The sequence below is a fragment of the Dinoponera quadriceps genome, unplaced genomic scaffold (assembly GCF_001313825.1).
Source record: "Dinoponera quadriceps isolate SergipeBrazil2010 unplaced genomic scaffold, ASM131382v1 scaffold4681, whole genome shotgun sequence".
In the NCBI taxonomy this organism is placed as follows: Eukaryota; Metazoa; Arthropoda; class Insecta; order Hymenoptera; family Formicidae; genus Dinoponera; species Dinoponera quadriceps.
The window spans coordinates 778,876-806,401 of record NW_014561157.1 but is presented as its reverse complement, the minus strand read 5'-3'; the positions used below and the strand labels follow the sequence as shown (position 1 = coordinate 806,401).

Genomic DNA, 27,526 nt, shown 5'->3' with positions numbered 1-27,526 from the left:
GGGGGCAAAATAGAGCAGTCCCGACTCTGAAGTCGAACGTCATCTTCGTTAGCGATTCGCAACGTGTGGCCGAAAATGCGGACTCCAGTCCTCGGAATAGAATCTGGGGCAGAAGGGGTGCGAAGACGACGGGAGGACGGAATCAAAATCGCAATCGAACGCGAGATGCAGCATGTCCGCGCGCGTAGTGCGACGCGGAGATACCGTTAACGGTAACCCGTGGCAACCCGCGGGGCTTCCCGGCATCGATCCGAGTTTTATCGAAGCGCTTCAGCCCCGCCCTGCCTCCACGAGGCCACCCCCGAAAATGTGACTTTGTCGCGGTGGGATCGCCGACGCATGAATCATAATCGTGGCATTCCGGCACCGATAATAGGCCGCCGCTGCCGTTCGAAGCGGTGACTTTTCGGCCGGACCGACCGAGCCGCGAAAGTGGGACGGGTCGCCCATTGGGAGGCACTAATTGCTCCTAGCCGACTCTCGACTGGCAAGCGCGCTCACTCGAAACTGGCCTAATGGCTCTTTAATATCCCCGTGTTTTATAAGCATGCCGTTCATTCGACCGCGAAATCGCGTCGTTCTCGCGCGCGATAACCGTCCGGGTATATTTATTTAAAGTGTCCGCGCGAAAGTCGTGACGCACGAATCACTGTGGAAGCTCGCGATCCGCGATCTCGCGAATTTGTCAGGAGTCAGGAGAGAGAAAGAGAGAAAGCACGGTTCAGCTTTGTGTTTTACTCTTTCTCCCTCTCCCCACGCTCTTTCCATCTGCGATAGAGCGAGCTGTCTGCCGGCGTCGTTTTATCGGTATTCCTTTTTTCGGTAGTCCGCGGTCGAGACGCGCGGTAAACGGCAAATTACTCCTTTGCCGGGGGAACAGGATGCGATCCGTGTGTACACGTGCTGCCGCGCCGTTTCTGTCAGAGTTGTTTTATGGAGGCGGTAGTATGCTCGAGAGAGCCCGGCGTTTTTGTAGTATAAACGTGGGAGATGGTAAGCGGCGTCAAAAATATTTCCCGGAGCGTTTTGTCGGAGCTTTACTGCCGTGTCGCGCCATTGTTACACCAATTCGAGAGCTTGTGTTTTGTATCTTGATTTATCGCGTATCGATTTCGTCCATTTAATTTCTTTCTTTTTTCTTTTTTAGGTAAATCCTGTCTCTGAATGTGTGTCCTGTGTGCATGCGCGCGCGCGCGCGCGCGCGCGCGCGTGTGTGTGTGTGTGTGTGTGTGCGCGCGTTTTATCCACTATCAACGCGTTCCCTTACTTCCTTTTATCTCAGCGTTGCATCAAGATGGAGTACGGTACCGGTTATTTTCCTTTTTTACCCGAGCACACGTAAAAAGCTTTTTTCTGCGCTTGCAGCGAACGAAGTGGAATTAAAAGAGTCGCGCGCTGGTTTTTCCGTGCTTCCGCCAATTGATTGGATTTTGCTGGTGTGTCAATGTTTGGTCTCTTTCATCGCTCAACTCCGTCATTTTCGTTGGCTGCAAGGTAATGTTTTTAGATTCACGCAATAGTGCAACGACTAGAAACAATGAGACGGAGCTTGCGTCGGACGCAAAACTTGCTGCGGCGCGTGTCACTTTCGCGCCACGGCCGTGTGAGTCAACCGACGATTAATCTCTACGTCTCGATTGTACGATCTCCCGTGTGAGACTGACAAGTTTTGCGCACGATATAAATTCCACGCCAGGGTGGTCGAATGATCTCGGTAATCGAAAGGTGGGGAAAATCGAATCCCTACTCACCTCCGTAGTTCGGCCTTACTCTTTTATCGTAACTGACGGAAAACGAGTCCAATATCGCCGAGATGTTCACATCGCCCAGCATACTGCCGCCGCCAGTTCTGTAAACAGACGAGAATTTCATCTCGTGTCTCCCTCAACAACAAACGTTGGACGTTCTAAAATTACTTTAATTATTTACCGTATATTTCCCGTGTGTAACATTTTATATTTGAATAATGCTCCTCTTAGTTAAATTGTACGGTACGATTAATTGTAATATCTTGTTTAAACTAATTATTAAAGTATCAGTAACAGAATCTCGTTCAGGTCTCGAAATATTATTACATTCTGCGTGTCCAGTAAACGTTGTAAACTTATGTAAACATCTCCGCGTGAAAAAAAGCATGCGTTACGCGTTATATACGCGCTCAATGATATAACATGAAACGCATTCTTTTTTCCGGAAATTTGCGAATTATTAAAAATTCTATTCAGAGTCGATATACGTGCGACAATCTATATCGATCACACGATAACATCACCGTTACTGTGACATCGACGCGATATGTAATTAATAATTACTATTTAGCGCTACTACTTCACGCTTACTATTTCACGAAGTTAATAGTTAAGGTGATCTGTTGCCGGCCCTTGGAGCACTGCCGCGAACTCCAGAACTGATATAGATATTGGGATTAGCATTGTTCCAAAGACAAGTTCGAGAGAAGATATTGTAACAGCCTGCATGACACACACGACCGCGAGAGGCAGATACGCCCGAAGGTCCGGGGCATAAAGTGCAGCGGGTCTGTTCTTGACTTAACGGGTCAGTAGATACGGATGGTCTCGGTCAGCCAAACAAACGGCCCTTGAGCCCGCGCGGGCTGATACCGTTTCGCATTACCTACGGGCAGCAGCCGATTCCGGTTCCGCTAAGTAGAGCGACTCCGTGTACGAGCGATTTCTGCTTGGCTCAGCGGGCTGACCAAGATCCGTACGTAACCACTTGGAGAAAGCGCGGGCTCCCGGATCACGCGAAGCCGCGTACGGTGGTGACCTTGCTCGCATCACGCAATATCTTCGCGATATCTGCAATTACGCAAATTGCTGCGCGCTCTAATCGGAACAAAGAAGACGGAAGAGAGAGGCGGGATCGTTCGTGTCGCAGTGACGCGTATTTAGTATATTTATCGCGCATCTCGTAGAAGTGCCTCTGATTTTCAGCGACGATATGTTACTCTCGATACGAGCGAAAATGATTCGAGATCCGCGAAATAGCGGCGCCTTGACCCGATAAAAGGCATCGTTTACGTTGACCCGGCCAAGCGCGTACGTACGAGCGGCCCATCAAGATCGCTTGAAAATACCGCGGTTCCTATTAGCGTCGTGTTAGATAAAAGGCACTTGCCAGACTTTAGCGGATAAACGGTGCTGAAGAGAAACGGTAATGAGACCAATTACGACGATATATGCACGTAAAGAGATGGCGATACGAAGCTATTTGTGAGTTATCCGAGCCGCGCTATCCGTCGCTTTGAGGAAAACAAATCGTTTCCCGCCCCGTACGAGCGCCGTCCGATCAAACTCATTGATGACTCCTGCGAATCAGGGTTGGCGATAGCATCGCGCACGCTCGACTAGTGCGTTACTCCGCATGGGGTGGACGTAAGAAAAGCCTTGACCCTACAACCGATGTACATGTGAGTCAGCGAAATGTTTCAGACACGTATCGTGCATCAGGTTTCGCGCATAGTCTTACAACGGGAGCATGTAAACCTCGCGAGCATGTAAACCTGGCGAGCTTGTAAAGTGTTGGGGCGAATTAGACTAATCAAGATCGTGCACGTTCGCCGCGTTCTATTCCACTGACCAAGATTCCAAGCGTGATTTATGCGATTTACAATGTGTCCCCGCGATTAGGGCATCACGGGATTCCGTAATCAATTAGAAATTAAGGAAACGGTGTCTAAGTAGCGAGTCTACTTTGCGATTCAAAGTAGCGAGTTCTTCAGCTGCGAGGGCTCCAATTTCGAGGACCGTCTCTCGCTCGCTACCGTGCAAAACCGGATAATATCGTGCAATTAAAAGGGTCGCGAGAAGCTTCGCTACGCGGCCGTTAAAAACGTCAGTGACTCGACGTGATTCTGATAAATATTTAACGAAGCAAAGAAAACACGGTGAGGTGAAAAGAAGACCGTCGATGTGTGCAAGAGAAGGGAAAGTTAAATCGTCGTAATTACAGGGCAATGGGTCGTGCGATAAATTGATTTCGTAATCCGTCGTATATTTCACGGTATAATTTATCCTTGTAACTTATCCTATAAATTGTAACGTCTGTTGGGCGCTTTAGAACGAAGGATCAGTGAGTCTTAGTGACGGAGGCGTCTTTAATCGTCGCGTATCTCGAAGGGATTTATCGAACGATTCACTGAAACTGCCACGGACTAAGTCCCGCGAAACGATATCTCGCAACGAAGAAGAACTCGCTACCAAGCTGTGATAATAGGTCAGAGGTTAGGCGTATCGATCAGACGCAGATATCTACTCTGGAAACAAGGGTGCGAATAATACGGTGTAGATGTTATCGCGTAGATACACGCGCGAAAGTATAGATAGACTTTGGTTCTCCGCACATCACGAAGAGTCGACTTTATTTCCGTAAGATTATCTCTCGGAACGTTTCACCGTTGGAAACGTGTACGGCTACGTGCGCGCCGGAAAAAAGAGAAGCCAAAGTTACTCTATAGAAACGAGTTTAAGGAGTGTCGTGAGAGTACACTGATGAATATATCACTTTTACATCGTGCGCCAGTGTACAGGGTGTTGCATCAATGTACGACTCATTATACGACGGACTGCTTGCCCAAAGGCGCGCGCGTCCAGACGGTAATTTCGGATTTGTCGATCTAGTCACTCGCATACTTTTTCTCTTTTTATGATAATTAGGGTGATAATTGGGAACGCTATAATTTTGTTGGAAATGTATGATATATCGACAAATCCGAAATTAACAACCGTTGTAATGGGTGGTATGTTGTTGCAACACCCTGTACGTACGCGCGATTAATCATATGTCGAACCGTCGTGTCACTCGCGTTCGACCACGTTTCACATTTCGGATTTATTTGATCTCGTCGATTATAACGTCGGCATATATACCATGCACGTCAGATATGCGCGGAGTATAATGAAAACATAAGCTTCTGTCGATTCGAATCAATATTCAAAGTTCGCCATCTTCGATATCCGTCATTTTTGTGCAAGCGCGAGTGTAAAAAGGCCTACGCTGCCTACAAGTTTTTCTTTTTAATTAACCTCGAATCGGACGATCGGGGTCTTTTGTTCGCCCGTGAAAAAAAGGAAAGGGCAGAGTACCCTGTACGGATGACATTTTCGATCGCTTCAAATATTTGAAAGATGTCCTTCGAGATTACTATTCGTGAGGATGGGGAGAGGCTTCGTCGGTGTCTACGTTCCAGACGAAAGGACGCGCACCTCTTTCATGGGCCTTCAGGAAGGCCGTTGGAGAAATGTCACGCCATAGTTAAGCGTTTCATGCTTCATTGCCCCAAAAGCGTTGCCTCCGCCAGACAATGTTTTCAGAAGCTTGTCCGTTCCTTAGATCTCGTGGCTTCTCTCTCCCTCCCTCCCCCTCTCTCCCTCTCATACTCTCTCTCTCTCTCTCTCTCTTTCTCTCTCTGGTGCTTCGTGAAAATCCATTTTTCTCTGTTATTCACGTTGTCTCGAATTACAAACTCGATTGCATACACGCTCCATTCATTGCTCTCACTTGTGAAGTAACATGACGCTAAATTAATGACGATCACGTCGGATAAATATGCTCGGCCCAAAGTGAAATTAGGTCGCTTGATAATTCTATAGCCGGCTTAATCAGGAATTTTGATTACGAGAATTTATTAACTACGTTCTCTCGTTATCCTCTAATGGACAGTCCCGGAAATATGTTCTATCATATTCAACAGCGTCGTTCCGATGACCAACGTTGTCTATCAAGCCGTGCTATTACCGTAATTAATAACAAGGCGCGTAGAAAATTTCGCGCGTTATCACCCTGATAGCGTCGAAATAGGTCGGCCGTGCAGACGGAATGATCACGGCGCGACCGTACGTACGTACGGACGGACGGAGGGCTGATTTAATAGTATTACCGTGGCGCGCGGTCACACGGCGCGAGTACCGAAGAAGAATGGCAGACATTACGATGCCTGGGCCGAGCCGGTGTAATTGAAAGTCCCGTAAATAAGGAAGGCCGTCCGAGCGGACGAAGACGCCTCGAATTTCAATCTCCCGGATTTCCAGGAGCTCTCTTGACCCCCGACTCCGACGTTTCTTCCGCACACGGCTGGCGCATCGTCCCCCTGCCGATTCCCCTCTGTGATACCCAGTCGCTCGGTCCCTTCTTGCTGTGTTTCTTTTAGCCTTTCCGGCTCGTTGCAATTTTCCTGCCTTTAAGAAATGATGAAAAACCGTCTCACCAATTTTCCCTGGGAACTCACGTTTATTTCTAGCTCGTCAGCTCCGGATCGGTGCACACGGCCGGCAACTCGCCGTTCCTCTTCTTTCCTTGCCTTCTTTCAGCGGACTCGGCAAGCAGCCGAGCAGGGTGCTTGTGCGAGTGTACTTGAGTTTCTCCGCCCGATCGCTGTCTGAGAATTCAGACTCCGGTCTGACTTGCACAGTTTTATTCGCTGCGCCGTCCGTATAATGACCGCGGCGAGTCAATAAAATGTATTATTCGCCGCGCGCGCTTCCGCGGCAGCTCCGTTTTTATAATCGCTCCGATTTAGTCCGTTCTCGCAAGGTATTCGCGTAAAGTTGCCCCGTAGCGCGCAGATTACATTGTCGCGGTGCGGGCTCGCGGTGGATACATCGGATGCGTTTCTCGACGCGAATACAAATATCGTCGATAAGCGTGTGCAAGAAGAGCCCGGTTCGCTCGGATGTCGCTGCTGGTTCGACATTTTTGACGATACTTCCGTCGACCTCGTTGGCTGGCATTTAAATTAGCGTTCCGTGCAATTTATTTCCAGGCTAATGTCAAACAACTGCCAGCAACTTCGCCGACATTGTCGACTACGGTCGGAGTGGCTGGTGTCTTTGAAAGGCGGAAGTCTCTCGGGGCTTTTGTAAGAGTCTCTTCTCGCAATTAAGAAGTTATCGACTACGAGACGTTCGTATCGGTCCCGTCTCTTCCACCTCGATCGATCGATCGTACCGACAGCAGTCTCTTTCTTCTTCGCCGCGGCACCGCTCTCAATCCCGCGGCCGATCCTTCTTTGCCAAATATCCAGCGTTTGCCGCGAGGATCGGTTATGAATAATTCATGGTGAGCGAGCGGAGCGGGCTACGGACGAAAAAGCGGCTTTATATACTACCGGCTGCCGGACGCTATATATAATCGGCGAGAGAGCCGGCTGCACGAGCGGTAACGTTTTTCAGTGTGATTTACGCTAATTTCGGCGCCGATCTACCGTTGCGGAAGAGTCAGGAAGTCGTAAGTATGCGAGCGCGTCCTTCCGGTCAGCGCCGCGTGTTTCCTTTTTATCGATATCACAACTGGAAGCCCTGGTCCTCATATTTCTCTATCTCTATCTCTCTCACTTCCTCTCTCTCCCCCTCTTTCCCTCCGCTCATTTTCGATAACAATTATTTATGCAGACTTTTAAATCCGATAAAACTTATCGGCTTCCAACGGCGAGTTTGCCCGATAGATTATTAGAACACGATGCGTGGGAGTGCGATAATTAATACAAATGACCGGGAAGATAATCCACGGACGTATCGCTGGAAGGTGTTACGGATTAGAGCGTTGTTGCGTTGCTCGACATTGGATTCTGCCTCGCTGTTCAAATATTAACACGGGTTGCAGTTACGCTCACGTGACGAAGCGCGTGCTACATTTGCGAGAGCCTTCCTCGCGAGGTCTACCGCGGGATTCTTCGTAGCTCCTCGAGGATCAATTCGAGGAGTCGCGCCATCGTTTCTCAACGTCATAACATCGTCGAGCTGTGACCGTTGCCTTTTTCTCGGATAATTGCCCGGCGCACGTATACACACACGCGCGACATTCACGCGAGCGATATTCTTTTCGTACGATAGGCGATAATAAATAACGTGCGTAATGGGCCCGGCAAATGCGACCCGGCGACGCTCGGGTCGCGCCGGCGGTACCAGATAACGCGGGAAAGCCGGCCGAAGAATTCGAAATAGGACGCGCCCGATACGACGAGACATCCATCCGATCGTAACGCGCCGCAGAGATACATTTGACGGTGGGACGAGGGATGATGGACCGGCGAATCCATTTGTCACTGTCCGTGAAGCGAACCGTCGCCCATCATCATCCCGCTCTCTCGTTCCTTCTGCGCGCGCGAGCTTCTTCCGCGCGGCCGAGCTTTCCGTCGATGCACAAAAAAATCTTGCGAATCACCGGTGCGCGATCGATCGATAGCCCGCGCGAACGTTGAGCAAGATCGCTGAGAGCGCGGTGCACGCGAGGGAAATTTCGACGATCAATCGATCACGAACCGTCGCTGACTCCGAAGGCTGAGCGTACTTCGAAAGGGGGGAGGGGGCAGGATGTCATCTGTAGTTTCGCTCACGTCGGCTCGACGAGCCGGCCGGGGAGCTACTTTTTCATCCCCGTCGCGTGACAGACGTGACGATTAGACTGTATTCGGTATGACGTGAGTATCTCGACGTGCCGCGCAATGTCTTGAAATAGCGCGATAAAAGCGCCTGCGGAGTGGACGCGACGGCGGAAATCGGTTATCGCGAGTACAACGTAAATCCAAGAGCCGAGGCTGCAATAACGAATATAAAACGTACAACCTATAAAATCCGTCGCTACATGCGACGTACAAATATTATTTTACGTGTATGCACAATGTGCGCGCAATTTGTAGATGGCATTACGGCGCGGATATCGCGGGAATTCGTCCGGTTCTCGTAGAAAAATTGAAGATTTGCGCGTTTATAATCCATTAATTCCACCTGGATTCTCCGTGAAACCGAGACAGAGCCACGTCGTTTTCATTATCCGCCTAATTCGTTCTGTCTCGTTAACGTCCTGCGCGATTTAACGGGCAACGCGTATATTCATTTCGCATACCCGGGAGCCAAAGAATCTCTAAAAAGAAGTTAATGCGCTCCAGTTAATTCACAAGCGATGTCACAATAACGACCTATAAACCATGCCTACGCACCTTGTACATTAATATTCCGACCTTCTCCGTCGATTTCATTTGGCTCACACTAATTCGCCACGCTTTGGCATTTCATTAATCTCTGACCTTTCGGCATTACCTACATCAATTTCGACTTTTCGATATGGAGCATACAAGATTAATCCACTTTACCTTCCGCGTTTCCTTTCTTCGTTTTATCTTTTTCTTCTTTTGCAAAGCTTCGAAGGTTTTCGCGAGCTGCAGAGCTTGATTTCGCCTTGAAATTTAATTCCGCCGTCACGTGTGGATCGTATAAATTCCCTGTGCGCCATGGGGTTGCTCGCACGCGACGAATCTGTTGTGAGGGATTTTCCGGTATTCGTGACTGTAATACAGGTGAACGCATCCAAATGAACGCGTAGGCGCTTCTGCGAAACGTGCCTCGTACAAACACCCGCCGTCGATGGAAAATAGAGAGCGCAGCATCCGGCGGGGAGAGAGCTTATCGACGCATCTGTATAAGCTTGTGCGCGCGAATCTGACGTCATTGGGCGCCCTCCGGCCCTCTCCTACCACTCGGTGTGACGGCCTCTATGTGGGTTATGACGACGGTGGTGTATACGTGGTCGTTTAACCCCTTGGCTGCGCGCGTATTCGGCCCGCGCTTATGGGACCGTCGGTTTATCGTTGCGCAAACGCGCCGTAAAATGAGGGTGAATAAGATCGCGTAAAAAATGTAAGAGGCTAAAACCTTTGCGTGATAATTTTTTCATCGTCGGAACGCAATTACGACGAAGTGTCATTTTGCGCGCGGAAGAAATAGCGTTACTATAATTTTCACGTTTGCGTGCCGATTAACTGTTTAAATCTTATTCGCTTGATTCGAACTTTTTTTTCTTTCATTTACAAACAGTAAAAAATGTGTCAAATTCAACATATTTCGCGTATCCGTAAACGGTTCACATAAATTTTTATGTTAATTTAATCACTAAATGAATATGTTAAAAAGTAACAAATATTATGTCAAGAATTAACACAAAATTAATACCCATGATGTGTTAATCGAAATATAAAATACGGTATTTTAACGTTTATATATCTTGAATATTGAAAAATATTGAAACTCAACGCATAATATTGAGATAATATAAACACGACATGTTAAATTAACACACGTGTATGTTAAAAATTTAACACAAAATTTGTTTTAACAAGGATTTTAACACAAACACAACATATTTTTTATTCCGCAATCTCCGTTCAGAAACTCGTTTTCTCTCGAATAAGTTATCTTCCACCTTCGTTAATGGAGAGAAATATGAAAAAATAACTGAATTATAATAAAATAATAAACGCAACGCGTATGTGTAGTTGTGAGAAAACTCACTTTTTAACGAGATATGTTAAAAAATAGACGGTTTAATGTGCAACTCTCGTACAGCATTTTGATTCAGTTCTCTCCTTGCTGGTCCTGTTTGCTTCGTGCTATAGTATTTCGTGTCAGTTAACTTTGCACGCGTGAATGTGAGAACGGGGAGAACGACGCGCGGGAGCGACTCACCACCGTCGCCCAACGTCGTTTACGGCCGTTGAACTTTATGCGAGTATAGGTGGAGGCAGGTTTAATCGAATAAGTTGAGGTTTTTGTTGGACCAGGGTTCTCTGAAACGACACGGGGAGAATGACATCGCGAGTGTTCCAGGCAGGCTATAAAGAGATCAAGTTCCCGGAAGTTGAGTGAATTTCTCTGTGAACATCTTGAGAGAGAACGTCTCCTGACATCGCGGGCCGCATATCGTCTCTCGTTACATCGCAAAGAATAAATGTGTCTAAAATAGAGCGGCCAAGATAATATGAAAACCGGCTCACGAGTTTCCCGCGTCGATCAGCGATCAGCCGATCGGGTATCAATTAAAGCGGACGTTGATTTAATTTTCTGACGAATGAATCGATTTGTCGCGTCTATCTAATGTATGGGTCGAGGAGGAAACATACGCTACACCCATCCCGTGACCCTCTTATGCAACGCGACAACAGGACGAGCCACTCTCGGATGAGACACGGTCGGTTCGCCGACCGATGTTGCCGTGTATCTAATTTGTGTATTTTACGCGCCTGTACTTCTTTTTAGCCGGGAAAACGAAGCCGCGCGTAATCCCCCTTTCATCCTCATGTTTCTCGTTTCTCAGTGTGGCTTAAGAGGAGAGCCGTCGGCACAGTGAGCCAGTGTCGACGTTCCCAAGACAACCACTTCCGGTATTTAGGTAAGCGACGGGCGGACGTAGCGCGCGAGAAAACAAGGCGCTCCCATTAAACACGCGACGGTACATGATGACACTTAAATCGCTATCAACGTTTCTTCGGTACCGTTGTTGTTACGTTCGTTTCTAATGGACGGCGATGCCGTAGGAGGCGTGTTTCTGCCATTGCAGCCGCCGGGAGAACTTCCCGCTTTATCTATTTACTAATGTCCCCGCGACACGAAGGTTCCGCCCGGCGAAAAACAATATTCGTTGCACGGCATAAAAGTTCACCATCGCATCGATGACGGTCATTATCGCGCGAATGTGAGCGTGGCGATCGTCCGGATACAGTCTACGATAGAAAGATTGGCGCGGGTCGTTTGACTTGCGATGCTTCTCCAGGCTTTCCCCGCGGAAATGTCTGGTCGTAATTTTGTCGTAATTTTGCCTTCTCGTAGGAGAGAAAGAGAGAGAGAGAGAAAGAGAGAATTTTGCAGATTTGATTGTCCTTTTGACAGTTTATATCTACCCTCTGACAAGTAAGTCAGTATCTACATTAAAAATTCACGGTTATATTCATTCGTTCCTTCTAAGAATTTATTTTGAATAAATAAATAAATTTGTAACAAAATACTATACTTTTTTTAACTAAGACCAGTTTTTAAAATCTATTTTAATGGGGGAGGGGGAGGGCACGTTACCATTCCTGTTCCACTTCGATCCATTATGCAGTGACGCCGCATTTTTATAAATAACATCCTCAATAATAAATATTTCGTAACGTTGAATCTAGAATCGATTGAATAACATTTTGACGATTGGTAAATTCATTGAGTTTTCAATTTAAAATATTGATTATTAACAAAGTTATCGTATAAGATATAAATAGTAGACTGTCACGCCACCTTCTCCTCTATCTCTTCTTTGCTGTGCGCACCCACACACGAATGCAAACAGGGAAATTCGTTTCGGTGCGAGGTATACCTGATTTTCCTGTACACGCAAATCTAATTTTTCCGTTGAATACTAATGGATATCCGAAAATACTTGTACAACACGTACACGTACAAATACGTGCGATGAACCGTAAGATGTCGAGCGCAACGCAGCGGAACACAGAATACGTCGGGGAACGAGGACGAAAATAAGGACGAGGGTGAGAGACGGACTCATTAAACGTCGGCCTCGGCAAACGGGATCTACGGCGCGGGGTTATTGCGGAAATTGTAGCGCAAGTACGACTACAATAACGCAAGTTGTTTCGCAGTCTCTTCGCAAGCGCATATATTATTCATGCATAGGATGATGCTTGCCGCTTCTCTTTCGCCCCGCCTCAGCTTTTTCCCGGTCCTGTTTGCTCTCTCGGTCCTTTCCACCCTCTCTTGGTTTGCGTTGCGCCTTGCTCAAACAGCGAATTCACGAAGAATCTTGCGTTTAGTCGAATCCCGTAATTGCAGACTGTTTCTGCGATCGTCTGATTCGAGATTTCATTGTTCACTGTTATTTCATTGGTTATTTTGTATATAATATTTCATCGCAAAGAAATCGGATAAGATAAACATTCGTAGATAGAGAATAAATAATTTATGTATGATATTATGTACTTGTACATTGATAAGAGATTATTTCGGTGCTTAACATATTTTATAATAGTAGCTACTTGCTACTAGTAGCTGCTACTAGTAGTAGTTGCTACTAGCAATATGTATGTATTATTATTGGCGCTATAGTAACACTTATTAGAAAAATGGTTCTCCCGACTATTTTTATGGTTAAAGGATATGTTTGGCCCCGAAACTAACTATAATTTTCTATCAGTGTACACGTAAGACGACAAAAGATTGAGTTAGACGTTGAAGAAGAAGAATTTAGCGGATTTAAAAATAAAAGAAAAAAATTCAGCATATTCTACATTCTAACTGTAGACCGATAGTAGTATCCTCGAAAAATTAATTTCGTACAGTTTCCGGTGTGCGATATGCAATATTGGTAACACCGTCGTATATAATAACTGAATAGCAATGTTTAATTATGGTTACAATTAATCCCCGGCGCGAGAGAGCGATACAATAGCTGTTAATATTCCAACGTCATTATTATTACTTTATTATTATTAACATTACCCTTAGGCAAACCGTTAATTATTGTGTATTGTTGAACGCACAATACATCGACACGTTTTCTTTTCGATTATTGTGGAAACGCGTATAAAAGCACATTACACAATCGGCATTTCGGATCGGAAAAGGATATAAAAGTGCCGATAACAGTTAAAGGGAAATGCTAAAGGTCATTTGGGTATCGTATGGTCGAACTATTATATAACTACGATAACATAAGCTTTATATAACCAGTGCGACTTGCGATAAATGCACAATTGCTAGATATACTCTGAATGACTATCCAAGTCGAAATTTTAGTTCTACATTAGCCTTAAAAATGTTGTCGAACTTGAAGAACCAATAGAAGGAATCTGAAGATATAACATACATAAGTTAACAATTACTCTATATTTTTATTAGACTATTATCTTATTTTTTATCTATGTTTAAATTTTAATTAAAGCAGAAAATCTTGATAAGATTTAGAGATTCAAATGAGTTAAAAAGGAAAGCCTTGAGGACAAAGGTAGTAATTTTACGTCAATAATGCCGTGTAACCATAGAGATTTAAATTTAGACTTAATACAACAAGACGAGATTTGTGACTTAAAAATGATTATACGCACAGATCAGTACTTGCGAGTACATTAGATTCTAAGCTCAGTATGCGTAATTGTATGACTCATTTATGATTTTTTACTGAGAACATAGTTACGTACTTTTATTCATTAACAGTTATTCGGCATGAACAGTTATTTATTTTTATTGAGAACATAGTTACGTACTTTTATTCATGAACAGTTATTATTTGAATCAATATTTCCTGTTGTATGAAATAAGTACAGGTACAAGTTGATGAATAATCAAATATTCACGAAGCTGTTATTTGCCAAACGATGACGTGCTATGAATGTCGACCTAAATTTTGTCACGGGATATTTCCTGATTTTCGATAAATTCGTCAAACGTAAAATCGGGTACACTGCATATAATGAACGATTTCACACAGCTGGAATTATATGATATATCGCTGCCCACGTCCCGATGTTCCACGTCCTTTATCCTGACTTCCCGATCCGGCATCCTGTTCCCCGTTGTTCCGTTATGACTCTCCGGATGCAAGTTCACAATACTGATACACACGTAGGTACCATTCGAACAGATGATAAACGCATGTTAATTAATGCGATGGAAGAGGTCGATTAAATATTAAAAAAAAACCGACAAACGTATTCCTCGTCGAGTATGTTTGTCGAAATATTGTCTCGGTTACGGAAAAGTATCGCGAAGGTATGAAAACAATGAGCGGAAAAGGGCTATGTCATATCCCACCACCGTCGTCACCCGTTAACGGCCGAGCGATCATAACAATCAAAACATTCCGGACCTTCAAAGCGGTCAAATATACCTTCGTGCATTGCGACTACAATAGCAGTATGCTAAAGTATGCAGTAAGATGTAAACAGTAAACTAATTGATCAATTGGATTCCAAGAATAATCGACTGTAGTTGGTCAATTAACCGACTGCTTACGTCTTACTGCAGGCTTTGTGCTTCTGCGTTGTAGACGGTTCTTTAATCATCATTTTCCACTGGTGATTAAAATATTTCGTCAACTCTTGAAATATTCCATCTCTCTCGTCGGTATTGTGCTAACACGCGTTTCTTCGATCGAATCGTATCTACGTGAGTGTCACTGCCGGTGCTCGAATGGAATATCCGGAGCAAACGGATGCAGGATGCTGGATCGGGAAGCCAGGACGGAAGACGCAGCATGCCGGAACATGAGTAGCGATACATTACACATATTCAGGTGTGTAAAATCATTCATTGCACGAGAGATTCTCAACTTTAACGGACATTTGACAAACTCATTGAGAATAAAGAAATATCCGAGTCAAAATTTGCAGGCCGGCATCCATAATCCGTCATTATTTGACAAGTAATAATGGTTTTATAAATCTGTATAAATAGCCAATCTCTTGTCGCACTTATTTTATGTTACAAGAAAAATAAGGCAGTAAATAAAATCAAAGTAGGACAAGAATTTATACAGTATTATTTTGAGAGTCTTTATTAAACGTAAAAGTTTGACGAAATTTGCAAAATTGATGTAGGATCTAAATTTCGACTCGGGAATATTGAAAATCGGTTCTGTTTTTATCCGATTGCAATAATAGCTATTAAAAGTAGTGTATATCATTGATATTGTATGTGGATACACGTAACACAGAAACTATATTTTCTATCATACTCCAAAGTTCAATATCTATAATTTGCTCTTTTGTTCTCGTATTTTCGTAGCGATCCGTTGATATAACAATTAAGGCGTCAAAGATAATATTGATCTAATGCCAGCGTAAATTTTTGACGAGCGCGAAAAAGAACTCGAACGATCGGGTAATTCGAGTAATTGATTGCGTTACCGCAATGTTGGATACATTGAGAGAAATTCATCGTTTTGGTTAAACTGAAAGTAGATACCGGGAGAAAAGTAGTAGCAAATTAATTTTGTAATGTTGTAACAACTTCAACCACATTTACGATATTATATATATATATAAACACACGTCACACACATATGATCGAAATTAGGATGGGCACGATGATACTGGAAAAATTTCGACTGGAATCACGTCGTGAGTAAAAATTGACTGATTTTAAGGATAAATGAAACCATTATCGAGTACGCGGCCGGTTACTGCGGGGTCGATGTCGGTGAAGATCGCGATAAAGACGTCGTCTTCATTGTCTTCGACACCATTCGCCGTCCTTTTCGCGAGCGAGCGTGCTCCCAGTTATGAATGTAAACAATGAGGCTGTAACGGTCGACGCGAATAACTGAGATCGAAGATACAGGCGAACACAGCCGACGCCGACGTCGACGACAAAGACGTCGTTCTCCGTCGTCTTTATTGCCACTCGTTGCCCTTTTCGTTCTGTTACGGCGTGCTCGCGATTACGAATGTCGACGATTAACTAAGATCATAGATAAACGCGTCGGGCCAGTCCCGACGACGCCTTGTAGACAACGACAACGAGGACGACGACGTGGAGAACGACGACAACGACGACGGCGACGTCGTCTCGGCGTTTCAGCGGAACCCAGTTCTCATCGTGCCTATTACAGATTCGCTGTAGGCTTATCTGCGGGACACGCGATGCTCTTGGGGATTCAGATAACGCGCCATTGAGCTAAACCGCGAGAACTAGATGTGTAGGTGCGCTGTTTTCATAAGCGTTGTAAAAATCGTGAAAGGACAACGCGTTACTTGCGAGCGGTAAATTAACAGTCTAATAGAATCTGTAAAAAGTCTCTCAAGAGAACGGATTTTTTTCTTCACTTACAACAATTTCGATTTCAATTTTTTAAATCTATTTTAGTTGGAGGCCACATTACTATTCCTGTTTCTCTGCAAGTCACGCAGTCCCGCCACATTTTTGTATGTATAAGTAACGCCCTAAGTAATAAAAATTTTCATAATTTTGAGTCTAAAATCGATTAAACAATATTTCGACGAATGCAGTCGTTCAGTTCTTGGTTTAAAGTATTGATTGTTGACAAAGTTATTATACAAAATGTAATTAGGAAGCTATAATATCACTTTTTCTTCTATTAATTAAAAAAGATCCTATTTTATTTCAAGTATCGACCTGTGCAATTATTAAATCATGAAACTTATAATATATTATAATATATTTGTACTAAATTTGCGATTGCACGTGGATATTCAGTTCTATAGAATGACTGTTATAACTGTCAAAACTGAATCGTAGCAAGTCTCCGAATGATGTCTTTAAGTTAGTGATTAATTTTATCCCGATAATATCCGATCGCCGGACGTGCGAGATTTCTACGCCGCGCTGTAATGCCAACGTAAATATAAAACGTACGTAATTATCGATTATGTGCGCTCATACGTACACGGCCGTAGATATTTTTAGTGTTAAGTGACACTAACTATAGGCACAGGGCTTACTTAATAGTAAGGTTAACTATGATGAAGAATAATAACGATGAAAATATCGCGATCTAGCTGGCCGGCCGGATCAGACGCGCCCGTACGAAACTCCCCGCATCATTATCATAAATATTAATCAACGGGAATTTGATCACCCGGCCAGAAACTTCGAAAATCTTCCTTCGTAGGAAGGATATGGATTGTTAGAAAGAGAGAAGAGTGACCGCCGATTAAAGCGGATGCCGCAAAATATCGTCGCCTGTTAACCTTCGATGTATTAACACGGGGTCAAAAAAGATCCAATAAATGGCTTCATCGATATACAGGCAAAAAGCAGAGTCCAATGAAAATACTAAGGACTATAACCAAAACGCGATACACGTCATCCGGCGCTCCCGTTGCCGCTGCGTGACATCGTGGTAATTTGTTAAAAAGCCGTATGCGAACGCGACTCGTGTGCTCGCGAATGATCACGCACTTCGCGTCCGAATCGATTCGAGGCGCGAAAAGAACCGTAGAGTCGAAGTGCCTTGAGAATTAATCGAAGCCGGGAGAAGGAATTACGGCGATACGCGGGCGCCGAAGCCTCGACGCTCCAGCCCCCCAGGTGAAATTAGATCTCGTTAACCCCATTACGATTCGTGGTCGAATTTCTTGAGGCACACGCGATCTCCTGCCGGGAAATTTAGATAAGCGTCCCTTGGCCTAGACCGTACGGGCGCACGAAGAACACACGGAGATTGCGGACGACCTATCGACTATCGCGGCACGGCCGCTGCGACGGCCGACTAAATTGCAGCCTCATTACTTTTAATAATTAAGGCGCTGCATTCTCATTAGCTATGGTGACAATAAAATTGCGGCAACGTTACCTGGCCGTTATTACGTAATGGAAATGTCACCGTAGCACGGTGGGGGGTGGAAAGGAAGGGAGGGGCGAACGAAGGGTGGACAACGGCGGAGTGGGGGTTATTCTTGCGATTTATGCCCAGCCTTTTGCATCCCGCAGCGTGCACCTTCGTTATTAAAGCCATTAAAGGTCGCGACTATAGCTTGCATAATTAACCAAGATCGATGATACAACCGACAGGAGGAACGGCGACGTTGCCCCGCTCGCTTCGGCGGTACGAGCTCCCAGTACTTTTTATTACGAATTATGACTGACGTTTCGCGGCCGGCCGAGTCTCGCCATCCTCCCGTCCGCTCTTTTCGCGATTCCGTCTTCCGCGGAATGCCTTCGGTTTCCCAACTTTTTCACCTCGCCTGTTTTCGTGCCGACCGTTCACCGGGCACGCGAAAGTTCGAGGGTTCGTGCGAGTGAGCGTGGAAAGAATGCTTGGTACATTTTGACACGGGCTGCAAGGACGGAGAGGCTATGCATGTCTTTATAACTCCGCTCTCTTTTAACTTCAGTCGGTGAAAATGTCACTAATTGCACGTGGAACAGTGTTTTATTGATGATCAGTGAATATTCGCTAATTTTTGAGCGGAAACTTCCATTTAGCTCTCTTATCTGATATTTCACTGACTTGGACCAGTGAAAGATTCATTGCAAATCGTTATGTGCTCCGTAGCAGAAATATATGTACATATCACATATACATTCAACTATACATCGTATTTGGCGTAGTTGTAGTAGCAAACTCAAGAGCCAGAAGTTTCAAGTTCGTCGAGTCCCATCAGGATAAGCGTGTTTTTCAAGTACGGTATAAATTAAATCGATTAAGCATAATTAAGAATACTTCGCCTGAAATATTCTTAATTATGTTTAATCGATATATAATTATATCGCACGCGAAATCATTGACAATACCTTAAGACTGGAATGAAGATAATAAAAAAGAAGTGATAATCCGGGTCGAAATTTTAAATTTTATGTTAAGTCTTCAAGTGGAGAAAATGGAAATAAGTTCCCACTTGTAGTATCGAAGGAGCACAATAAGTGCTCCTTTAATGCTAAAGGGGATAAAGGGGATTTAGTCCTCCAGAGTCCTAAATTTTAGTTCTACATCAGGTCTTCAAGTGGGGAAAACGGCAATAGCTTCCCTATTTGTAGCTCCCGAAGGAGCCCAATGGAAGACCCTTGAACACTTAATGTAGAACTAAATTAGTCTTAAACTAGAATTCAACTCGGGTAATTATATCTTTTTCACTGTTTCCACAGTCAGTTTTCTCCGACGGAAACAGTTGTTCTTATTAACAGACCTTTGCAGCGAAATTTTACATATTGCCATACTTATAACCATGATCATTAGTGACTATCGACTGCTTATCAATGATAATATACTGATCGCACTCTAGAGAGTTGAGAGCTACATCGTGATAACGTCTGTTCGCGATTTTTCGATTCGGTTCGAGTTACAACGCGCATCGGATAAATTTCTGTTCGTCGATATTACGATATTGCGCTTCTCTCCGAAGCTAATATGACATTCGCCGTATCGTTATTAGGAGGAGGAGGAGGAGAGAAGGAGGATAAACGTTTCTTCATTACACCGAATAATCTTGGCTATCTGGATCAATTAACAGTTAATTAATTCGTGTTCGCGAATTTGCGGACGCCTGTGTTAGAGTATTCGTCGCGTATGTGTGCCTTGGCACGTTAGTGTTAGTTGGCACGTACGTATCAGTACCATTCGCTCATAACACGGGCTATCACACTAAGGGAACAGACACCGCCCGTTATCGCCGAATACAGAATACCTCATCTATCGGTACGCATATAACGTTTTCGATGCTGCAGTAAATTTCATCCTCCGATGGCACACCCCCTTCCCCCCTTTCTCGCCCCTCATCCGCGCCGCATCCCGCGGCCCACGGCCTTACTAAGTCTTCATCATTTCGCGTGACAGCGAATGTTATCAACGTTAATGAGGTATATACGAGATGCATATCGTTGCCGTTTTATAGGCGCCTTTTCCCCTCCTCCGCTTGCTTTATTATCCCGTTATGAACACGGTCTCGAGAGTAATAACTACAAATGCGTCCGCTTCGTGAAATAAACGACAATTTTTTTCCCATTCGGAGCTACATGGTATTTTTATTCATTCGGAGGTGGGTATCACATACGTGCGCGCGCGCGCGCGCTCGTATGTATCGCGGCATTTTTTTCGTCACGGGCGCGCTCACGCGCGTCTAACGCTGCGTATTTCTCCCAAGAAGAGCCGTCAGTTAGCGAAGAAACACGACCTTGTTACTCGCAATCAGTTCCGCCCCTGACAGAAAGCTCGCCGCCTTTAATATCATTATACCGTCGTTTTTATCGTTACGCGACTACCGCGCGATTTATGGCAGCGCGCGCAGCCATAAACCACCATCAGCTCGTGTGATAGCCTACATTTACCATTCCGCGTGAACTTTATAATTCAGCGCGATTCATAATCTACTTCTCCGCTAGATTGATAATGCTGGGAAAAGTGTAAAGGAAACTCGGTTGTATACGCGCGGCCGCGCGAACGCGCGTGTGTGTATGTGTGTGTATAAACGGACGGGATAATTTTAACGACCGCGTTACTCGCGCGACACGCAAGAATTCTAAAGAATCGGGAGTCGCGCTCCGATCTAGAGTACGCGAATCGCATTATAATCGCTTATACATTCGCGCCGGTGGTCACCGGTGAAAAGTCCGGGCCGGATCGCCGCGATCCGCGCTCACCAACACATCGCGAGCGAGCACGCGGGGCGCTGTTATTACCTATTTAATGGGCATGCCAACCGAATGCAACGAGCGTTATTCTTACGCCGCGGCCTCTCACAGCCAACTGAGCGCACCTCCGTTATTAAGAGCTTTCATGACTGGAAGAGAACAAGCCGAGATTAATCGGCCGCCACTTTCTTTGTCCGCGAACGTGGCTCTTGCTTTTACCACGCGCGCGCGCGCGCGCGCGCATGAGGCGAACTTGGCGGAGAAATAAAATGGGGTTCCGTTTTTAGATCCCTTTCATTGAGCGCTTGTTTATTTATTGAAAAACGATGTGGACGTACGAATGCGGTCGGACAGATAATGCAGAAACGGTAGTGGGCGCGAGACGAGTCGCGTCATTATTGGGATAATGCGCGTTGTATTAATAAGTGACTTAATAGCCAACTTCTGTGATACTTATATTTAAACTTTTACGATAGACGTGAGTATTTTATAGCCCTAAAGTTTCAGAAAATAAACCCAACTTTTTTTCCCAATTTTGCCGCGGGTTTTTTTTGGCTTCTTTACATATCTTCTTTATGGAAAGAAAAGTAAATGTGCCAGGTTTTAATCGAACGCACCTGGATTTTTCTAAACGAATTTTCGTACCCTTCGGACCGAGAAACCGAAGAAATCCGAAGAAAAATAGAGAAAAAATAGTTTGTTCCGAAACTTTAAAATTATAAAATACTTATACAAAGGACACGCATGAAAGGTATCGCGCGATACTTTAATAACTCGTTTCGGAATTTAATTAGAATCGAAAATTCTTAGAGAGAAATGTCTTGGTCACGATAGTTTCTGTGTCGTAAGCGATCAAACTTGACCACTGATATCACGTAGATTTCGCGCGTCTAGACTCGAAACTACCCAGGCAGACGTGCCAATCTGTCATCTATTATTCGTTTGGCAGTTCAATTGTGTGATATCGATTTTTGCAGTTCGATTGATTTGGCCTTTTGCTTTTATACGTATAAATACTGTGCACGTTGTAGCAATCAGCTGATATTGACAAGTTGACTACTGATAAATTGTAACTATTGTTGGGCGCGCAAATTATCCGAGCCTTTGATTTAAAGGAAAAATCTAAATAATTGATTGGTCATTTCATTTAAGAATTATTGAATTCAATATTCATTTGAAAAATAAAATTTATCTTCTTGCACAATCCAAATTCAACTTTGACATTTTCGTATTAGAATTCTCGACACCAGTTAAACTTCAGAGAGCACATTATTAAAGTATTATACATGTTTAATACGCTTTGTGCAACTAGCATTTTAGATCTACATTTGTTGTAAGTTATTAGATAAGAAATGTCATTATCATTATCAGATCTTAATAATTGGTAACTGTGCAATATGCAGAAACGCGATAAATAATATCGGAATGCATGATGAAAAGTGAAGTACTTAAAAATTCATGGAGAAAACAAGTTTTTTTCTGGAATAGCAAATTGTAACAGTAGAAAGATTTGTTACACGGAAAAATAATTTTGCTATTGTAGCAAAACGTTGTTACGACAGCAGTAAAATTTAGTTGGCGTAATCAAATTATTTTGTTCTTCATATACCCAACAAAGAGCAATTAATATTCTTAATAAATCTTTCTGTTATCCAAATACGTTATTTTGCTGTCACTAAATTAACAAACAATTTATTGTTCCAGCAAAATTTGTTTTCTTCGTATCGTATATAATATATAATATATAATATTAACCTCAAACACAGTCAATTTAACACGTTTGTTAAATAATCAGAAAGAATCATCATATAACAACATGTTCAAGCATGTTCGGTGCCTCAGAGATCGTCCATCCTTAGTGCGCGTCGGTAATCGCGTAAACAATAACAAAGGCTTATGTCTGGATCGTAAGCGTATCGACAGTCGTTGACGCGGAGTCGAACACATCGCGCATCACGTTAAGGTGGGTCCAGACCAAGCGAACGAGCACAAACATCTACGAACGAGTCCGAAAAATGAGTATGGACAGAGACACGTTTTCTTTCATGTAACGACACGAGATCGAACACGTTCGCTGATGCTCATTTCTTGTGCTTGTGCTCGCGGTGCCGTCCACATTCATTTTTCGGTCTCGTTCGCTTGGCCTGGATCCACCTTTAGGGGCTCTCTTTTTTCTCTCTACACGGAGAAAATTAATTTGCTTGCACGGCAAATTTTATGCTGTCGCAACAAAATCTGTCAGTCGCTATGTGGAAGACAAAATGATTTGTTAAGAGTACTAATTACCGCTCGCTGGATTATTTTGCTGTAAGAATGAACTAGTGAATGTAAAAAAATATAATATTTTGTTCTAACAGCAAATTAACGTGTTTTAAAAATAAATTCACTCAGCAGAATATTTTCTATCCTGACAACGAAACTGTTTCTGTTTTAATTACGGATAATTCGCTAATTTAATTATACCAGTCAAATTTTATTACGAACGAATGTGCAGTAGAGAGTAACGGTGGTTTCGCTACAGCAGCAGAATTATTTTTCTCTGTGTACATTTCTCGATTTTACATATTCCAAATCAATCGACGGGAGTGGGAGACTAATTGTGCGATACTTAGCGCGTGCGATTATCATTCTGGAACTAGCACAGGTAATGGAAATACTCGGAAATCTATAGGATATTTACTGCATTTCGTTCTTACTAGTTCAAAAGAGAACACCGCCAAAACTCGAATCTTTCAACTTCTTTGTCTGTATAATTAATCAGTAAATTTACTTCCTGCTTCAGATCTGGCAGAATTTGCCATCATCTGGTGATAATGGATAATATCGCCGGAGGACGTGTGGTGGTTTTGGAAGATGCTGATGATGTTCCGAAAGATCCAGTTCGGGCCGAGCAGGGTCGGCTCGAAGGTGAGTTTATATACTTTTTTGCACTTTTCTATTTAATTCTTTGCTGGATACATTTAACTCATGGCCGATCATTAAGATACAATTGTCGAAGTAAAAAGTCAATAATTATTTTTAATCATATAAAGAATAACAGACTAATAAAAGAATATACAAATTGAATGTTGTGAGTAGAATATAATTATTTTCACTTATTATTTTCAAAAATATCACAGAAGCTTGCAAACGAGATAAAAATTGTTGGATTATACGAACGTAAAGAGCCAACACACTCATATTTATTCATGCTCTTTTACATTTATGTTAAACCGAGCGCTAAATCTAACTCGCAAAACAATCTTTTTTTGTTTCAGATCGAGGTAGCTGAATGCGGCTGGCCCTGAATGGGCGTTATGTTGGTGAGTCACAAATACGGACATAAACATTTTTTGAAAGGTTTCAGAAAGAAAGATTCAGGGTGGTGGGTATTTCGAAAATCTCGTGAAAATCAATGTGATTTACTTTGCCTACAGATTTTTGCATGTGTGTTTGGGTGCTGTCAAATAAAATATAATGCTCAACAATTACGGGGTCGCTTTTTTAAAGGTATTCGTTTAATATAGAGAAGATGTGTTTGACGTATTATGAATACATTTTTTTCTTAAATACACTTATTCCTAATCTGAATCTTTAGTAAATATATTTATATTAATGTTTTCCTTTGTTACATTAAATTTAAACTTGAACATTATTCAATAAAATTATTCACTCGGTACGATCCCCCAATTGCATGAAACGGTGCATAATGCGCATCAGAATTGCACCACCGCATAAATTCGTGCGCACGGAATCAACGAGAGAGCGATTATTGATAAATTCACTCATGTTGATAGACTTTGCAATCAGTTCGTTCGGTCTTTAATTTGCGTCGCGCTTACATCGCTCACGGATTTCAATTTTCATTAATTGCTGTATGCGACTCGCGCACGCCAAAATAATACACTAACTCGTTGCGAATTTACGGTACAAGAGATTGACGTTTTGGAAAATTAAAACGGAGTATTGTTTCTTCTCTTTCGATTTCGCTAAAATCGCCAGAATTTCATTTTATGTTCAATTCGCGATTCGCGAGTATATTGTTAACGTATTGAAATTTATCGTATCGCGATAAATTTACGTCGAACGAATTTGCCAATTTTCATTTCGCCATTCGTCGACCGTAAATTCGTAGATATTATTTCCAAATAAATAAGAAAATTCATAGACTCCGTGAACAAGTTTGTTAATTGCCGTTATAACGTGAACATTAATCACGTCGCGAGTGTAAAATGGCGAAGTGCAGGCAACGTGGGACGACTTTCGAATGAGGGACGACGCAGTTTGGCAGATGACAGACTTGGCAAGACGTTGCTGCACCTAACTAGACGTCGATGAATTCAGCAATGATGAGCGTTCATTATGAATGCCCACCGAGTATCACATTATGTAGTTCATGCATGCACGTAAATCGCATTGATTTTTAACGAAGTACAATATTTTAACGGCAAGTTCTGGAGTAAAATTAGAGTTTGAAACCTTAGTACAGAAATGTCTAGATTATAATAATTCAAGATACTGTATAGATTTCTGTGTGGTTATAGAGAACCGTAATTTTCCTTATTATCGCTATTATTCTTATCGCTTATAACTTACAAACTATTACGTATAATGTATTCCGCTCTAATAAAGCTCCAGATTGCGCTGTTAAAGTATGGTACAACGGTTTTAGAACATCATATATGGGTTAAGACATTCAGCGGGAGGTATTATGACAATCTCGCTGATAAACGAACCGTTTGAAAATTTCTCTGAAATATTTCTCTACCTTACTTCTCACGTTAACTGAAGAGTACAATCAGCATCAATCTCGATGCGCATGTCTTATCTCGATAATTGACACGGCGAAACTAGAAACTGGAAGGGAATCTGTGCGCGGTCGCGCTGTGAGAAACTGACGTTTGTTCGACAACGGTTTGATTTCGGCGACCGTGAAGATTCGGTACGGACATAAATCTTATAAAACGCGGTATCGCGGTGAACATTCGGCTCGAGTGATAACATGGTAAAGATAGCACATGGTAGAACGACGATAGAGGCGGACAACTGTTATCGACGATAACGATGTACGAGGTTCTGTAACGTAAGCTGGACACGCAAAATCGCGATGATTTTGACGGGGATTGGTGAAGGCGCGCGATCGATAAGCAATAAGCAGTAAATGGAAATTGCGATTCTTCTCTGCGAAAGCCCCCGCAAGAATTTCGCTCACGAGAAAGGGTCAAATTGCACGCGCGCCGTTATTATCGCCGTTATTATCGCCGACGAACGGCGGTTGTAATCGCGGCACAAAGACCTCATTTTCCTAAATTTCAACGATAAAATTTGTCCCGTACGAGAAGTTTATTAGGACCGTATGCGACCGTTTTTATCGCGAAAACATATTCGAGACTTTGGCAAAAAAAAAAATGCCGCCGGACGGTAGATTAATGTTTTAGTGGCAATCAAGCGGACAATAATATTCAAAGCTCTTTCCAGCAGAATTGGCTATAAACTTTTTATTTCCCACATGAAACGCGTCCTCGCGCTGATGTTATGTTAGAATTATTCTCGTGTTAAATATTTAACGCGCTTAATGACCTGAAAGTTAATCTCATATTTTTCGACGATCCTTCCGATCGTTTATTTCCCTTTCAAATTGTTATCGAATGCAATTGCAATTTCGCGAGCTGTCGATTTGCTCTTTTTTTTTTCGCGACCGAAACGAAAACACAAAGCCGGAAATGTATCGAAACGTTTCGCAATAAAATAGAAAAAAAAAGACACTCGCAGCACGCAAACGAATGGTCCTTGCAGGGTAACTCGTCGCGACTCCCATCACAGAGACATTCGAACGCGTCTTGCAAAGTTCAAACCATTTGCGAGCTGCAGTTTCACGTGAATGGTGTACCAAGACCTTGTCATAAAGTTACGCTTTATCGTGTTCCACGCCAGCGAGGGCGGCCCCGACACGAACGCGGCTTACGTCGATCTGCCAATCACGAGTTCGACTCTTGGAAACGCGATGCCTTTACCTTCGTGCCAGGATGTACTGGCAAAATGAAATCGACTCGAACGATCGCTGCTCCTTGCCTTCGTTTCGCCTCGGATATTTCACGTCCGCGATAAGTGAGAGTTTCTCGATATCGGCGTTTTTGCCCGTCGCGCGATTTATTTACCGAGATATTTTAACGTCGGACATTAATGAAAGATTGCAACTCGATGCACAAACGGACAACAGTATCTCTCGAGAAATTTGTTTCGGGAAGAAATCGCTTGAAATTCCGTCAGAGGATCCGCCGCTGAGAGATTACGAATCACGGTGCGTTGTACGATAAACAATGAAACGATAATAAATTGCTTGGTAATGAGATAACGTGCAATTCTATCGCATCGTTCTTTGTAGCGACCGGGAGGAAAGAGTCCGAGAGAATAGGTACGGAACGGGGTTTAATTAAGGGGCGAAAGGAGTACAAGTAATTTCACATTCCTCCCGTAGATAGAGATACCTCGAATTCCTTGAGATTTCTTTTAACGTCACTTTACGGTCCGGTGGAAGTGCGAGGTGAAAAGGCAAAGCACTGCGTATCAGCGGGTTCCCGATAAGCGTAGTCCCGCAATTGCCCGCACGGCTACCTATAACGCAAATCTAGCACGCAATGGAGATCTGCGTTCCCGATAGCCGCCACTTTAGATCC

The 27,526-nt window shown here is 43.6% G+C and overlaps 1 protein-coding gene across 4 annotated transcripts in view; it reads right to left on the bottom strand.

Moving 5' to 3' along the window:
* The window catches only part of LOC106750929 (gamma-aminobutyric acid receptor subunit beta), a 79,667-nt gene that overhangs the window by 32,886 nt on the left and 19,255 nt on the right, over positions 1-27,526 (bottom strand). For all 4 annotated transcript variants that reach the window (XM_014631586.1, XM_014631588.1, XM_014631587.1 and 1 more), the window contains exon 2: positions 1,752-1,849. In XM_014631586.1, the coding sequence (XP_014487072.1) occupies positions 1,752-1,849 (98 nt within the window). The remainder of the gene's footprint in view (positions 1-1,751; positions 1,850-27,526) is intronic.